The following is an 18,063-nucleotide window of genomic DNA, read 5'->3' as shown; positions in this document are numbered from 1 at the left end:
CAAACACCTGCAGCCCTCAACTCTGCTGAGTGACAGCTGAAGACCGCAGGGCAGGTTCCTGGCAGAGTTGGGAGCAGACCCAGGTCCCACGACCCCCCTCCCCACCCCCAGCCAAGGCAGAGCTCCTTGGCTGCGGAGGCCGACTCTCCAAGCTCCTCACATCTTTTTGTTTCCCTAGCTACAACTGCCCTTGACCCTCACTGTCCACATTGTTGGATCTGGATCCAACAGCAGCCCACATCGGAGGGTCTGTGGATGTATCATTCCAGTCCCTTCCACCCCTGCCCTCTCCAGTCTCGCCAAAGCTGAGGGTGGATCTTGCAGCCAAATCCAAACACAGGATCCACATGGAAACTGGTCGTGAGGACAAAGTCCTTCCCAGCACCGGCTAAGGGCTACAGGTCTTGAACTTTCCAAGCAGCAGTTAGGCTGAAAGCAGAACTCCAGAGGGACCCACCAACCACGCACTGGCCCGCATGCAAAACAGCAGCTGAGCTTGGAACATGAACAAGTGTGTTTGGCTGCCTCTTCTGCTTGGAGGAGGGGATGCAAGGCCCTTAATTTCCTTTTTCCTGCGATAATCAGTCAGTTGTTTTCCCTCCAACCACTCTTTTCAGGAGGGACCAGGAAAGCTCTAAAGCAAAGCCGTCTGCACGTGGTATCAGCAAGCTCTGGCTCGGGTACTATGAGAAGACAGGAGTGCCTTGGGGAACCTCTGGTTTTCCCTCCACTACTGTTGGGTGGGGACGAGATGGCAGACCAGGCAGCAGAGAAGTCATCCCAGGAGCTCAGAAACAAGTGCGCTTTGTTCCTGGGGTTTGAGAAAACCCACACTCTAGGAAATCCAGCCTGATGAAAGTGAAGGACACGTGGCCACACATTTAGGGCGCGCAGTGGGGCCAGATGTTTGGAAACAGCTGGTGGTGACAGCAGAAGGAGCCTGAGGTTTACTAGGACAAGTCGTTCTGACAGCTGGGTGGGCAGATGGTCCTGAGGGGGGTTCAAGAGGACCTCAGAATTCTCTGAGCTAATCCCATCAAATCAGTGGACTATCAAACTAAGCCCCGTGGAATGAGCACTGCAGCTCAGGTGGGAGGCAGGGGGCTGTACCTCGAGCCCATGGCGCTGGAAGCCCGTGGAGGCACAGACATTGAGCAAGTGGCTCCGTTCCCACCCAGCCACGCCAGGGAGCTGCTCCATTCACGGGCCACAGAGGCTCTTTGTGCCTGACCGCCCCCTGTCCCCAGGCCTCCCCCCACTGAAGAAACAGAGCAGCTGTGGCGCAGAATTACCCCACGCCGCCCACAACGCCAGGCAAACACACCACACAAAGGCTCCCAGGGTCGCAATTTGGAACCTCGTGTGCAGGGGGCGGGGGGGCCTGTGAAGGAGGTGGCGCCCCTTGCCCAGGCAGCCCCACCACGTAGCTTTGATCTTCCCGAAGCCCTGCACCTGCTGGGGTCTCCATTAGGGCAAATGCACAGACAATCAGCTTCCTTCTGGTGAGGATGCTGAGGAGGAGGCCAGCCAGACGGAGGCAGGAGGGTCTGTGCCCGGGTAAGGCCAGCAAAGATGCAAAAACAGGGGTTAATGCCTGATGCCTCCAGCTCAAGAGTTTCAGAAAAAAGACTCAGATTCTACCCCTGAGCTTACAGGCATAGGTCCATGCCTGCCTAGAGAGAAAAACACATGCTCTGGGAGATGAAGCAACTAACACACGTTCATAACTAATATTTCCATTGGCAGTATGCTGACAGGCAAGTGCAGGCATCAATTTGTTTCACACTCAGCGGTTCTCTAACAGGACCCAAGCTTAACTGCGACACATACAAAAGGCCGAGCAGAGGGTCAGAGTTACCTTCATCTACAACAAATGGCAGCAGCTACAGAGCCCAAGCCTGAATGAGCCCAGGATGGGCTGGTGTGTTACAGCGTTTTCACAACTCCCTGTAGATGGGGAAGTGAGGCTCCACGTAGCCATGTCAAATGTTCGGGGAGGGCCAAGATGCGAACCAGGTCCTGGAGGCTCCAACTCGCATGACCTGAATCACTCTGCTTTACTGAGCAGGACCATTTCTTAGAGGCCAGCAGAGTGGTTCTTACATAAGTCATCAAGGATACCAAGGAAGAGTCCCCTGCCCAGACAATAGCACTTACTCCCATCTCCCCTCCACAGACAAGCAATGCTTCCTTAAGGCCGTTTGTTTTTCTGCAAGTCACTAATTCTGAATTTCAGTATTAATACCCCAAGAGAAGGGGCTTTTAATTTGGTCCATACAATATTTTCATCAAGAACTCCTGACTTCCAATCTCAGGCCTGCCATCACCTGGCTGTGTGTGTAAATCCCTTGCCCTCTCTGGGCCTCAATCCTTCCCACCTGCCATATTACATATTAGAAAGCTGGGTGAAGCTGGTCCATTAAGGACTTTTCCACTTAGATAGGTCAATGTATCTCCTTATCCTACCAACTGCGAACACCACCCACTTATGTAGATAAGTCCTGGAACCACCTACTCGTGCAGAGCCCCGCCTACTTATTTAGAAAAGTCCTGGGACTGCCCACCTGTGTAGAGCCCCACCCACTTATGTAGATAAGTCCTGGGGCCACCCGCCCACTTACATAGATGAGCCCTGAGTAGTAGCGCTCCTTGAGGTTGTGCAGCACCGAGGCTTCGTTGAGGCATGTGAGCTCCGCCATGTCTTCCACCTTAGAGAACTTGGGTGGATTCATCTTCTGGATATCATCCTTGTTCACCTTCACCTTCTTCCCATTCTCCACCAGCTCCACAATGGCCTCCTCACCCATCTCTTCCTTGAGGCTGGCGGGCTCAAAGCCACTCTTGTCAGAAGGCACCCATACCAGCTTCTTGGCAGCCCAGTCGGCCTGGGCCAGGGGGTTATTGATGAAGTTTTTATCCACATAGAGATACTTATCAGCAGCTTGCTGCGCCATGGTGACTTACAGCCAGGACCTAAGGGAGAAAAAAGGGAAAAAGGTTAGCTATGCACCACCCCAGCCACGAAAAGATCACTTCTCTCATATCTTTGCAAATTGTACAGCACTATAGTAAGTAAATTATAGATAACCAGGTTGTACAATTTGTCAAAATTTTCTCACTCTACTTGCAGGAGAAAGATGTACATTGCTGAAGAAAAAAATGATCAAGGATTCTGTAAGGAACTAATGGTAAGATGTATCCTACAGTAAATGCATAATCAAATCTATAAACAGTTGTGCCAAATGATGAGCATAATAAGAATCTTGGACAGATGTAATTATAGTCACACTAGGCTACACCCACTAAGGCCAGGAAAGTGACCACACAGTTTAAGAAGACTTCCAACAACAACAGATTTCGTTAGCCCAAAACAGGCAACTGACTACAAGTGCGCAGAGTGGAAGTCTCCAGTTTAAAAAACTTTCTTATTTCATGGAGTCAACCAAGAGAAGAAAACACAACACCAGTATGTTGCCAACAGATTTTAATTCCACTGCCCCAAGAAATAAGACGAAAAGGAAAGAAGTCAGGCTCCAGGAAATGCAGAGAGCAAGTAATGACTGCTTCCCTTTTGGGGCCTAATGTGAAAATGTAACCCTCACAATTCATAGCCCAGGAGAACTTAAGCCCATGTGTGTTTGCTTTTTCTGAAGCTCATTTGCAAAACAAAGATGATAAAATAAGAACCCCTCACATCTGAGTGGTTTTATAGTTTATCAAATACTATCACACACACTTCTCTATCTCAGAAGATCCTCATTCTAACAACTCTGTAAGGTAGGTAAGGTAAGTGTTATTATCCCATTTTACAGATGAGGAAACAGAAGCTCTGGAGGTAAGGGGCTTTGTCCAAAGTTACCTAGGAAGGACTCATGCTCCTGCTCTAACTCCTGCTTCCCACGGCCTAACCACAGTACTTATTCCTACTCAGAGGCTCAGCTGGGATGAGCTGGGAGGACAGCTGTTTTGAGTGAATCAAAAGCAGGACTTAGACACCCTGATCCAGAACAGAGCCAGCCAGAGCCACCAGAGGAATAGCCCAGAAGCTCACTGCCTAGCTAACGACACAGAACGGTTTTTCCCCTGTGAGATCAAGGCCCCCTCCCCAGGTCCAGGAAGCCAGGAGAACCCCAGATCCATGTCTAGAGTCACACAGTCTTTCATGCTTCCAGGTCCCAGCAGGAACTGCGATGCCAGGGAGGCCGGAATGGAGAGAACAAAAGGAAAAGTCTGGGCCATCCAGGCCTTCTTATCTGGGCTCATTAAATGGTTTCCAGATCAAGGCTGAGGGGCTCCCTTGGACTCACTCCAGGAGAGGCTGTTTTCCAGGAAATCTGCTAGCTCCCCACCACCCCCACCCCCAACAAAGAGAAGGCAAGTCCAAGGAGCAGAGCCTGGCAGCCTCCCCAGCAAGCTCAGTAAGTGGCTTTGTTTACATTCCCAGCAAACCCTGGCAGCCCCTCTCAGGGGACCAAGGGGCACCATCCACCTGCAGGGACCACCCCCAGAAGAAACAGGCAGAGCCCAGAGTTAGGCAGCAGCGAACAATGCAGGAATGGGGTGGCTGCAAACCACCTGGCTGGCCTCATCTTCTGTGTGGGGCTGGAGGATGGGGGGCTGGACAGGCCCACTACCAGCTGTCCTCACTTCCACACTAGCCAGTCCATTCAAGCAAACCAGAGGCTTCTCTCTGCCAGAGCATCTGTCCTCTGCCTCTCTGCCGTCCATCTGACCACAGGCCAGTCATCCTCCGCAAAACCCTAGCCCTCAGGCTCCCCAAACCAACCTCCCCAGTCACGTCACCACCAAGCTCAAGAACCTGCAACAATCACTGGGCACAGGCCTCACTGGCTGCTGGTTCTTCCCCTTTTCTCGGACCTCAAATAGGTAAGGGACAAGACAGACTCCCACTGGGATGCAAACAGGGATTCACTTCAACCCTTTCCCCCCAACCTCTTAGCCCACTGTTTGTTAAGAGTTCCACCAACCCAGCCCAGTGAAGGGGGTCAACCATTAAGTACCTACCCACCAACATGGAGCTCAGTTTATTCACAACCTCACTTAACCATCAATCACCCTGGGGAAAAAAAAACCTCTTTGTACCCCCAGTTTACAAATGAGGAAACAGCCCAGAGAGGGCAAGTCACTCACCCACAGTCGCCCGACCTCATCATGGGCTAACCCAGATCTGCCTGATCTCTAGGTCTGGGCTCTTCCCAACACACTTAAGCCTGGGGTCTTGCAAAAGAAATCTGTCCAACATTTTAGTGGGGCTAAAACTGCCAGTAAATTGAGTAGAATACCGGGAGTACAGGGGGTCCCATTCCACGACATTCATCAGATATCTACTGGGCATTAGCAGGCAGGTGGGGAGGCTGAGAATGAGCCTTCCGGTGTGGACCGTATAGCCTGTCAAAAACAGAGCAGGCTGAAACAGCATTCTCGCTCCCTCGCCCTGTGACTCTCAACAGCCAGCAGCCCATCAGTGATATCAGAATGACTCCTGGCTCTCATCAAACTCCAATTCACCCCAGCAACTCCAACCCTGGGGCAGCAAAAAGCCAGCTACCTAGGCTGCAGGCCGTGGGCACATGACCTTCCCTGGGAATGTGGGTAAACTGCCCTTTCTTCAGTGAGCCTGGAGGCCATGAACTTACAGTAGGCAGCAGAGGGAGACTCCACCCAACCCCTCCACCTTAAGCTCCTGGTTCTGCCCTACCTTCAGGCCTCAGTGGGAGGGCAGGGGGCACGTACAGGTCTGCACTGTCTACCTCTGACAGCCATCAGAGGTGTACTGGACAGGCATACACTTCCTGTAAGACAGAGAGGTACACCCCACACCTTTAGACCTCAGGGGGGGCCGAGCCCCCATGGATGGTGAGCCTGAGGAATTCCCACTGGCCTCAGCACCTCAGAAGTTTTCATTAAACACTCCCGCTTGGCCAGGCCAAGGACAGAGCTGTTTGGCTTCAGCAACTCTGCTGGAACGACATGCATTACCAGCAATGCCAAGATCAATACACGGGCCTGACCAGTGGGGAGGGCCACAGAGGTCATGATTAACAATGGAGTTTCGAGTCAAGCCCTCCCACTTAGACCTGGAAGGGAACATCCACATCTGAGGGTTCAAGGGGGCACAGGGCTGCAGCTGAGCTCCTGTTTTCACCTGTGTTAGGTAGAGGCCCCTGGGCCCCAGTGCCCAGAGGGGAAGCCAGCGCTGCAGACAGGTTAACGCTCACCTCTAAGGACGCAGGTGGAGCAAGCCACCCCTGTCCAGAGCTATGAGCAGTGAAATAAGGACTGATACAGAAAGGACACTAGGAAGGGACTGCCTGATGGCAGCAGCCAGCACACTGCCATTTCTCCCTGCCCTGTCCTGGAACCATGCTAAATAGCCTCTGAAATTTTTTTAAAACTCCGTGTAACAGAACAATTTACAGAATGAAAGAAAAATATCCCCCCCACTTAAATTCCTGACATTCTCCCCACAAAAATTAGTTTTCTGTTTTAATGGTCCTTTCTACTCCTGGTTCATAGAAACACTTGATTTTTAATTATCACAGGCAGAGCAGGGAATTCCACATTTTGTATTTTCCCTTCTGACTCTGACCACTTCCCCAGAGGGCCCCACAGAGCCTGCTTATTGATCACTTTTATCCAAATGCTTCATTGTTACAGGTGATGACACAGAAGCTCTGAGCGGGAAGTAACCACTCCTCCACACAGCTGGAGGAGTGAGGACTTGGACCTAGGACCTCTGACTCTAAAGCCTCACTGGCAACCACTTTTAATGGCTGCATAATATTTCAAAGTGGTGGGGGGGTTATTTTATTTTGTTTTGTTTAAAGGAAAAAAAAACCACCACTTACTAGGTCTTTTCCTCTTATCTATTGGACCACCTTGAGATAAATTCTCAAGTGGAGTTATGGGAGCAAAGGAACATCCAAGTGTTTTTATGGTCGTCAGATGTATTATCAACATGTTTTCCACAAGAGTACACTGCTGTGCTCGGCCACTTAGGGTACCCACACGCACATGCACACCGGCACTAAGAGAACTGCAGGAAAGAGTCAGATTACGGAACCTAGAAGTCCTGGGAAGCAGCAGGACCAGGCCAGCAAGGGGTTAAGGAGAAAGGAGGCGGCTCTGGTGCGTTGCAGATTGGATCAGCCCGAGGCCAGCCCTTCCCATGCTGGCTTCCTGCGGGTGCCAGTCCAACTCCAAGAAGCCCAAGGAGTTGCCTTTTTAGGCCATAATCGAGAGGACACAACCAGCGGCTAAATAAGGATTCTCAGGAAATGATGAAACTGAAAGTAAATAGGTTGACCAAAAACCTCTGCTTTCAACCCAAAATGTCATTCCTCGATTATTTGCTTTCTCCCCTTACCCCTAAAGACCCATTTGGATCTATTACTCCTTCCTGTTTTCCCCAAGGAACCCTTTCTCTCCCTCCCTTTGGTTGGTTCTCTTTTTGTTATATTTGTTTGTGTGTTCGTCAGGAAAAGAAACTGCCAGCCCCTTGAAGACAGAATTTATTGTACTAGGACAAATCAGTGGTCCAAACACAGTGAACTTTTCCATTCCTAGACAGCAGGATTTATGTAAGCCTTCCATGGACCAAGTTCTAGGCTTGAGCTTTCAAAGTCATCGCAATTCATCTGAAAGCTACCGTCTCAACTCACTGTAAAGTACTGCAGGCCTACTACTAAGGTCTTCATTTTCTCAAGCCTCATAATCATTTCATAAAAGGTATGTTATCATAGGGCTTCCCAGGTGGTGCTAGTGATAAAGAATCCATCTCCAATGCAGGAGATATGGGTTTGGTCCCTGGGTCAGAAAGATCCCCTGGAGAAGGGCATGGCAACCCACTCCAGTATTCTTGCCTGGAGAATTCCATGGACAGAGGAGCCTGGTGGGCTAAGGTCCCCGGGGTCACAAAGAGTTGGACACGACTGAAGCAACTGAGCGCGCACACATGTCATCATAGTCATTTGATGGTGGGGGAAATGAGGTTGAGACAAGTCACAAAACCCAAGTTCAAACTCAGAGCCACTCAGCAGCAATGCCCTGCTCAGTTTCTACTCAGACTGCCCCCTCCTGGGAGCTCTCCAGGGAGAACATGACCTGAGAACCCACCCCGGGGAAGCAAACCAGTAAAACAGACATTATGCCAACTCGAGGCTGCAAACCCCATCTCCCCCACCTTAAATTGGCGGAGCTAAAAGTAAGGTGAGGGCCTTGGGGGAGCCATTCAAGATCTCTAAGCCAAGGTTCCAGTTCAGAGACCCAGGCAGCCTCAACCCAGACCAGAGCCCTGTTCCAGCTTAGTCACCGATGTCTGCAAGCAGCCCCCTTGGATTTCTTTCAATCCCCACCCGCATTCCAGAGAACACAGGTAAACAGGCCCCTTCTTTCTCCTCACAGCCACTGCTGAGTGAAAAGGTGCCCGAGTACCACTGTTAAGGAAGGGTCTGTGAAAGTAACTGCTGAAATAACATAGAAATTTTCCAACCCATGAGATTTAATTATTCAATCAACTAATATGTACTGAGGCTCTACGTGCAAAAATATTGTGACAAAGATGCAAAGGACCCAAGGAGCTTTAATGTAGTGAGATGACAGGACAGACATGTACCCCTCAGGTCAGTGCCAATCAGAGACTGTATATAGAGTACAGAGTGGACAGAGAGCAAGCTCCTTGGTTTTCTCTCCCTTTCCCTGCTGTACCCAGCATCAAATATGGTGAGTCTAAAACACAGGTTGGTCATATGGATGAAGAAGATGTAGAGCTGGCCCTCCGATTCTGTGGATTCCACCAACCAGGGATCAAGACTCCGTGAAGGAAGACAGAGGAACAGCAACTTGTTTATAGGAAAAGAGGTAATTCATTGGAAAACTTGGAAGCCCAAGGGAGTTTCACAGAGAAGATAAAATTCAAGTTGGTTTGTGGAAGATGGGTAAAATATTGAAGTGGGAGGGGAGAGAAGGTCAGAAAGTATTCCAGGCCAAGGTATAGTTTCACATGAACTATGAAATTATGTGACCACATAAGGCAGGACTTCTTGGCCTCAGGACTGTGAACATGTAGGGCCCAGTAACTCTTTGCTGCGAGGGCTGTCCTGTGCATTGGAAGATGTTCAGTAGCATCTATGACCTCTACTCACTAGATGCCAGGGGCACTTGGTCCCCAGTTTTGACACCAAAGACATCTCCAGACACTGCCAAAGGTAGGGAGTGGCAGAGGGGGACTACCCCCAGTTGAGAACTGCTGAGTTAAGGGATAAAACATGAATAAATGTTGCACCCAGACCTCTCCTTAGTAAATTTTCTCCCAACTCTCAAGTGGACAAGCCAACTTTCCTTAAAACTGAAGTCCTCAGCAAAATGATTCCCAAGATCCAAATAATGGCCATCATGGATGGCATCATCACCAAGGAAGGACGGTCCCTTTTAATACACTGTAAATTAAGGGATATGACCACTACTGGACTGTACTTTAAAGATTCCTAAATGCCCAATTAAAAAAAGAAAAAATTCAGGCAAAGGAGGCTGATGTATCGATACCCACCTTGGCAGGACACAAATATCCCTTGGAGTCTCCAACATGGCAGCTCAGCCAGTGACTCATAAGCAAAGTTCACCAGCATCAAGAGGCCCAGGTAATTAATGGAAGACAAGAAGCAGCCACACTGGGGAGCGTTCCCAGGGCTGGGCTAGCTCACTCCATCACATCCTGGGAAATCCACCAAATGCTATTTACTGGATGGTTTTGGCAAATCAGATCAGCCCCAGGGATGATAACCAGGGTGAATGTTTCCCACCTACCAGAGGGATATCTCACCTGGAGGAACCACAACCATCATTACACCTGAACTCTCCCCAAATCTGCACTCCCTTCTGGGTCTCCATCTCTGGCTAAGACGCTGACCCTCTGGTCACCCAAAGCAGTCACTGTAAACTCTTTCCTGGTGGATTAGCAGGCCCTCCCCTCCGCCAACCTCATGGCCATCACCCCTTGCTTCCAGACCAGGCCTGCCTCCCTTCCTTTCTGGGCTGTCACAGCCACCTCCTTACTGGCTTTTCTTCCCCTGAGTCTTCTACTAATCCAGCCTCCTCACTGCCTTCAGGATGACTCAGCAGCTCCATTTCTATGCATGCTCCTTTCTATTTTATTGATATTACTTGTCCGTTCAAAATAGTTCAAGACTTCCCCAGAATACAACCTAATCATCTTTGCACAGTGAGCAGACCCCTTGTAATCCCCATTAATCTCCCCCATGCTCCCAGCCCTTCTCCCTCATCTGCCCTTTCTTTCTCACTCAGCCTAAGCCATTCCCAGCTCCTCAGAAACAATTCCTACACATCCCACTTGGCTTATGCCTCCAGGCCTATGAAGAAGAGGTGCCCTCTGCACCAAGAACCCTCTCTCAAATACCTCCACGCTCCATTCTCTGCTGAGAAAGACTTTCCTCGTGTCCCTCCCCTCTGGGCTCTGTCCCTGTCTCCACTGCAGTAATCCAGCAGCTGGACCATCAAAACGACAGGGACCAGCATGCATTCATCTCAATTTCAAACAGCACAAGGTCCGACTCTGGGCAGGTGCTCAATTAAAGTTTCCAGAATGAATGAACATGAAACAAGGTGAAGAGGAGGCAGGAGTAACAGGGAAGGTTTCAAGGAGGCTGGAGAATCCCGTTGAGCTTTGCAAAGAAGCCAGAGAGTAAGAGAGCTGAAGTGACAGGGAAAGCCAAGCTGAGAGCACACATCAGGGTCACAGCCACCTAATTTGTTACAAAACCCAAGCCATTTGTGGACTAATTTTTATATTCTCCCCAAACAAAAAGGGAAAGAAAGCATATCAGGGCTTTCAGTCCACAAAGAGAAAGAGTACTAAAGCTAAGTTACTGGTCCCCAAAAAGCTCTGCATACGGCTGAATAAACCATCACAGTTTTCTGGAGCCACCTAGCACCCCCTGATTAACCAAGGTGGAGGTGCCTACCATCTACCCCCAGATGTAGCAGAAAGGACCTCAGTTGAGGTAGCGAGGCTTCTACCCTCGTGGGTGTTAGAACCAAACTGAAGCCAGGACAGGCTCTAAGGGGCAGGCTAGGCCTGAGGTTTAGTCTCTAGGAAAGCTGAGGCACTGGAAACTCCCGCAGGCAGTGTAGCTCGACCTATCAGAAAAATCCTGTACTCCCCGCCCCCCACCCCGGCCCGCGCCAGACCCGAGCCAATCCGGATAGGGATGCCAGGTTTAACAGTCCCGCGTGCGCGAACGGTTTCACCAATCAGCTATGCTGTTACAGGACAAAGAACCGTCTGTATAAAAGTAGATGTGATTCAGAGCTCCGGGCTCTTGTCGGATTCCACTGTGCTGGATGAGACCTGGGCCCTAACTCGAGTTAGCAATAAACCCCTTTATGCTTTTGTATCGCTGTGGACGTCTTATTCTCTCAGTTTTGGGGACTCGGACTTCGGGCACAACATTGGGGACCCAGGAAAAGGCCTGAGTCACCCTTCCTGCCTCTCTTGGCCCTCGGTCTGCATCTGCTGAGCAAGCGCTGTAGGCATGTTCTGTGGTACCAATTCAGAACAGAGACAGGACTTGGAGAAACCACTGCCACGCAGGGAACCAACTCTGCAGATCCTTAGATAAGTGTTTGTAATGCACTGTGATGGAATGCAGTGGAATGAGGGCGAACTTGGAGCCAGACAGCCCTGGGTCTGAATCCTCCACTTGTCACTCCTGTGATCTTGAGGCTGTGAACACCTCAATTTCCTCACTTTAGAAAGAGGGGAAAAAAATGGACCATGGACAATTGGAGGAACTGTAACTCAACTTCCCAGCAAAGAAAACACTTACTAGGAACTCCCCTCCTAACTCCTCTATCTTGTCCTCTTGATCTGATTAATCCTAATCCTTCCCGGAATGATATCCGGGGCTTACAAAAACCTTCCAGAAGCTTGGTGACTCTCTCTGGGTTACTAGTCCACAGAGAACAACATAGTACAATCTGGTGACCCCCAGACAGTGACTGCATGAGGGGACAAGGCAGGTTGGAAATGCTCTGTCCCATGGCCCTCCTGCTGAGAGGCACTGGACACCCGGATTCTGAGATGCCTGCAATAAGGAAGCCCACTGCATTTTGTCCCCTCGGGCTTTGTTGTTATTGCTGTTGTTGTTTAGTCCCATATCCTTCAAGAACAGTATGTCTCAGTGTTGGCCTGGGATATACTGGTCTGGTGGGATGTGTGCACCAAGCAGGTGGCAGAAGAGCTGGCCTTTGAGTCTGGTGTGTCGCTGACCAGCTGGGTGTGACCCTGTAGACTTGCTGGGCAGCAGTGATCAGGCTCAAACAAGATAATGGACACAGAAGCCTCCCAATATAAACAAGGCAATTCAGCTTCTCTGCTGCCCAGGGCCACCCTCACAGCAGCCCCCCACCCTGAGGTGCTTGCTCACTCTCCCCAGGCTATGAAGGGGGGAGGGGACCCTCCCCTCCCCACCTCAGGAATGTTGTTTGCTTACAGAAGAAGCTGGGACTTGTTTCCATTAGCAGTATTCCAACCCAGGCCTGTGTTGATGCTCAGCAGATAAGAAAACCAGACCAGAGACAGGCCAGAGAGGAATTTAGCACCAGAGCCCCAGAACCCTCCCCCCTTTGACCTTCTCTCCTCAGAGGCCATCTGCAGGGGCTTCCCAGGATTCCTGAGATCCCCAAGGAACACCAAGACGCAGGGCCTGCACCCAAGGGACCCAGAACCTCAAGAGTAACACCAGAAAGGAGTATGTAGATACCCTCCTCCTATGTGAGGAATAGGGGGTGGGGGCAGGGGGCATGGGAGGGAGTAGAGATTGGCAGTGGAGGCAGGGGGTTGGGGGGGGGGGGGGGGATGCACAGCTGCTCACCAGTATCTTATCAGCCACTGAGGAATGTGGACTTTATTCTAGGGCAAGAGGAGGCGGGAGAGGGTGACATCATCAGATTTGTATTTTAAAGAGATCACCTTCCCTGACCTCCATTTAAGAGGGCAGCAAAAGAAATCAGCAGTTGAAAAAATACCCTGGACCAGCCAGGAGGGGGGCTTCCAACCTGAGAGAAGTAGTTCCATGACAAGGCTGGGGAGAAAGGGATCCCAGGCCACATGAGGGGGACAAAGGCAGGTAGACCTCACCCTGTGAGCTACCACTTGGAACAGCCCGGCTCAGGGGGGACCTTGGCAGCCCTGCCCAGCTCCATCAGTTCCTCCTAAGTGAGAAGTGGCCCAGCATCCCAGGAACTCTGCGGTCAGTGTTACCAAAGTATCTTGGGCATAGATCTGTATCAGGTGTCACGGAGACCAATGCACCCAGGTGAGTCTCCTCCAGAGATACCATCCTGTCCTCAGGGCCACGAGGTACATTTTTAATGAATGAATCAAGCGGCTAATCCGAGCAGAACCAGTTAGTGCTTAAAGACAACTCCACTGTTAAGAATTCCAGGGACTGCCCTGGTGGCCCAGTGGCTAAGACTCCAAGCTTGCAATGCCAGGGGCCTGGGTTTGATTCCTGGTCAGGGAACCAGATCCCACATCAGTTCAGTTCAGTTGCCCATGCTGCAACTTAAATAAAATAAAAAGAATTTCCACCATTCAGAATAACAGCCCTTCTCACCTAAAGAGAAAGATCCCTATGGCCTTTAGAGCTTAACCAACTCCCTCAACCAATGCCTCCATCTTTCCAGCTCCATCTGTCTTGTCCCCTGCCAGACACTCAGTCTAACCATGGCTCCCCAGAGGACAGTCTTCGCACCATCACGACCCTCCACTCACCCAGGCAACCTTTCCTAACACCCATACATTACTATTCTTTCTCCTCTCCCCAGGCCTGCTCCAGCACAGCCTGCCTTATTCTGGAACTGCCAGAACCTCTCTCTGCCTGGCCCAGTCGTCCCCGGAACTCCATCAGGTGCTGACTGAACCCAGGGTTCAGAGAGCAAGTCCTCCTCAGTCAGTCAGCGCTTGTGGACGTGACCTTGACTGTTGAGAAGGCTTGGGTTTACGTCCACAGTGTGTCTTCCAGAACCTGGCTGTCCAAGAGAATTACCTTTCCCTCCTAACCCCTTCTGTCTGGTGTCAAGGGAGGGGAGCAGACACATCAGCAATGTAGCTCTCACTCAAAGGTAAGAGGCCAGGCACACACACCATCGGGTAAGTCATCAGCACTGAACCTTGACTCTGCTTTTAATTGGTTCAATATTTGTGTAGTGAGATCACACTTGAGCCTCTCCTGCTTGGTAATGAGCTTCTATTTGGCTGCCCAGGAGAAACTGCAGAGAAGCAAGTTGTTCCAGACATGGGGGTGGGGTCCCCTCCCAAACAGCAAGGTGCAAGTGACACCCCTAGACATGCCCCTAGGTTTGACAAGGTTGACAGAATTGCCTGGCCTCCTTCCATCAGGAACTGTGCATGGAACATACCACCCTGCCCTGCGGACAGCATCTCTGAGCCTCAAGAGCTCCCCACTCACACGAGGGGCAACTCTGACCTTCGCATTCCTGCAGTGAAGTTATTCCTTCCCTTTGGTTCTGCTGATGATAGCCTGGTTTTTCTTCCCCCAAGCCTGAGAGCACAGTTTGCTGAAACCCAACACAGAAAAATAACCATACTGAGAAGATGTAATTATACTGCCGCAGTCTCAATGGGAAAGTGTGGCAGGCTGGATTCTGGAGCCCACATCAGGAACAGCTGAGAAGCCCAACCGGAGATCAGAAACAAAAGACAATTTTGAAGACCACTCAATCCAGGACCCACCAGGCCTTCAGCAGCTTGTTATTCTGATTGATGTTTAAATGGCACCAAAAACGAACAAAATCCCTGAATATCACAGCCTCTACTACCAACAGCCATCCTGATCCCATTGCTGCCAGGCTCAGAGCTCTAAGGCTACAATGGGGCCCAGGCATCCCTGGGTCCGATGACCAATCTATGTAGATGTTGAGTAACCCCTGATGAACTTTAGGAATGGGGAAGGTTCCAGTCTCCCAAAGGGTCCAAAGTCCAAGGACCAAGACCTGACTCTCTGCCACCCATTCTTAAAGTGCCTAAGGATAACCCCAGTAATCGCACATCTTCTTTTCCAAACCTCGGTGACTGTCTTTGGTAGATAAGGCAGGAAAGGCCCACAATGAGCTGGTCTGTGGCCACTGAGGATCATACCAATGTCCTCTTCTTCTCCATCGCCCTTCTAGCTAAATCTGATGTACACTAATCTCCATGTTGTTTCTAAGAGGCACATGACTGGTCAACAGTTATCTTCCTGAATTGATCAGGCGGTCACTTAAGACTCCCAGAGAGACCTTCCAAATGGTTAATAGCTTACTCATGACCTTTATGAGGAAGGCATCTTAGAAAGAATCAGACTCAGGAGGCAGCCAGACTGGCCAGGGAAATACAGACCCCATCGCTTTACTAACAGGACAAACTGGGCCAGGCCGACAGGGCCCCTGGGCCTCGGTTTCTCGGTCTGTAAACTGGAGATGCCACGAGCTGCCCCAAAGGACAGGAGGGCTCCCCTAGCAGAACAAGCTGACAGCCCACAGCCCCAACTCTGTGATGCAGTCAAAGCCTGGCTCGACTCACAGGGCTACTGTGAGGACCCAAATGAACTAAGGCAGGTGTGGTGCTTGGCGGCACCCCGGGCCTGCTGGCTCCCTGCCCACGGTCTTGCCTCTTCTCTCAAGGAGTCGGTGTCGCTGAGCTTGCTCATAATGAGTCAGTCACAAGCACTGCCCTCACAGAGCCCACTGTGGAGGGGTCTGAAGTCACATCCTGCCTCGCCTCACTCGACAGGATTTATTCCACCCCAGGAATGCAGCTCATTTCCCAGAATTTTGTAAAGAACTTCAGTTAAAGAGTTTGATCTTGCAGGAAGCTCCATTTACGGCTCAGCTGTGGGGGGTGGGGACCTCAGCTCTGCTCAGACCTATGGGTGGGAACCACACAAGTCAGCGCTGAAAGACCGCTCCTCCACCAAAGGAGCATCTCATCCTGGGGGCGCCATTTTTATTTTTTTAATCTCAAGCCACAATAGAAAAGAATTAATTTAAAAGCTTTATCATAAACATGCAAACATGTCAAACAAAAGCTTCACAAAATGATGTATACACCCTAGGCACTCTGATATTTTCCATTCAAATCTATTTAATTTCTAAGACTACTGGTTGCCACCAATAAGCTCAGGACCCACCAGTGAGTCTCAGTTGATAGCCTGAAAAACACCCATCTGACTCAGCCTTCACTGGGTAGATGATCTCAGACTCAGCCAGCAGCTTGCCCAAGATCACACAGTGAAGTTCACAAGGAGAAGTTCAAGTCCAAAGCCAAAGCAAGGTTCTCGGGCTGTCAAACCTTAGGCAGGTAAGACGGCAGCTGTAGCAGCAGCCCAGTCACCTGACGTGGGTTGGCCGGTTGGTCCCCCGCTGCTCCCATCTTTTGATCCAGACAACCTCAGTAAAGCCATAGCAGGTATCCTAAGGCCTCTGCCGCATTCCCTGTCCCCACCATCTCCCTTAAAAAAGAAAGAGGCTAACACTCAGGGAGATGAAGTGACCTGACTGGATCTGGAGGTTTAGGAAATGTCCTTTGAGGACCTGGAGTCTGGCTGAAAGATCACAAGGACAGAAAGAAAGAGCCCAGTTTCCTCTGTATGCAGAGTCCACAACTGATCAAATCCACTACATTCAAAACCTCACCACTCAAACCTCAAGGCCTGGCCCCACAAGGAAGAGATGCCCAGAAGTGCTATGATATTAAAGGCTTAATACAGATCAGATGGGAGAGGAAGGCCACTGCCCCAGGAAAGTGCTTTGCACACATTACATCTTAGGAAACTGTCACCTAATCCCATAGTGAGCAGACCCTCCTGCCTGAGCGTGCACGCGCGCGCGCGCGTGTGTGTGTGTGTTGTGTGTGTGTGTGTATAAACAGATATGCAGAGACATATGTTTATACACATACACACATTCTATAAACAGGAAACCCAAAGTCCCCATCTCTCTAGATCAGTGGTTCTGAACACTTTCAGCCTTCAAAGACTCGTTTGAGAATTGCTTGAAGGCTGTGAACCCTTTGTGTACCATCTTAGAGGTACATCTACAGAGACCCTCAAGCACAGTCCTGGGACTTTTAGGAGCCCCCTGGTTACCAGCTCAAAGGCAAAGGGGCATTGGAGTGGCTTCCTTCTCTACCAAGGCAATGTGAACTTATTCAAAAGGATTTTCTTCCTTCATTTTCCTCCAGAAGGTTAAAGAGAGGTCCAAGGAAACAAAGCTGTGGTCGGGACGACCCAAGAGGGAGAGTCCGCATGGGAAGCGGAGGACCTGGCCCCGCTGGTGGGGTAGGAAGCCGCCTCCCCGGGGTGCTCTCATCACTGGACAGCAGAAACAAAAATCCAGACTGAACAGCAAACTGTCTCTCTCTCTTTGCAACCCTTGGGCCTATCCTCCACTGAGCCAGCCGTGTGCCAGCCCTGGGCACACCAGCTGCAGGGCAGGCAGAGTCACACTCTCCAGAGAAGCCAGGATGGACAAGCAGCATTTCAGGGCCTGTAGCCTCCCCAGGGGAAACAACCCAAATAGGAGCCATGAACAGGATAAAGATAAAACCTGCATATTTCACACTTTACACAAAAATTAACAGTTTCTAGAACAGGTAGTGGTAGCATCTATGTCTCAAAGTCTGGCTGGTATGAGCAGGCAGCCTGGCTGCAGGGATGAGCCCACCACATCCATCACCAGAAACCTAGGCGCTGCTTATTTTACAGCTTGCCAAGAATCACTATTTTGCCTGGGCCACAAGCTGGGCCTAGGGGAGCCAACGCTGGTGAGAGAACTAGCTGCAGCCCCTACCTTAGGGAGAAGCCACATTCAGTTACCTCAGCCTGCCCAGGGTGAAGCCTCCCCTCCCCCCATGCAGACGTGAGCGTGAGCGCGCACGTACACACACACACACAGAGTGCGGGATCAGCTCACTCACACACACACAGAGTGCGGGATCAGCTCACTCACACACACACACACACA

At 50.6% G+C, this 18,063-nt stretch overlaps 1 protein-coding gene across 2 annotated transcripts in view; it reads right to left on the bottom strand.

The window, feature by feature from the left end:
• MYH9 (myosin heavy chain 9) overlaps positions 1-18,063 on the bottom strand; it is an 86,912-nt gene that overhangs the window by 53,401 nt on the left and 15,448 nt on the right. Inside the window, exon 2 of one of the 2 annotated variants that reach the window (XM_040234719.1) lies at positions 2,622-2,973. In XM_040234719.1, coding sequence (XP_040090653.1) covers positions 2,622-2,954 — 333 coding nt within the window. In that variant the 5' untranslated portion in view covers positions 2,955-2,973. Of the gene's footprint in view, positions 1-7; positions 1,267-2,621; positions 2,974-18,063 lie in introns of those variants that run through there. The other variant, XM_040234721.1, reaches the window with a different exon arrangement.

Source organism: Oryx dammah, unplaced genomic scaffold (genome assembly GCF_014754425.2).
Source record: "Oryx dammah isolate SB20612 unplaced genomic scaffold, SCBI_Odam_1.1 HiC_scaffold_29, whole genome shotgun sequence".
In the NCBI taxonomy this organism is placed as follows: domain Eukaryota; kingdom Metazoa; phylum Chordata; class Mammalia; order Artiodactyla; family Bovidae; genus Oryx; species Oryx dammah.
Note: the sequence above shows the minus strand (reverse complement) of the source record. Positions and strands in the feature narration are given on the sequence as shown.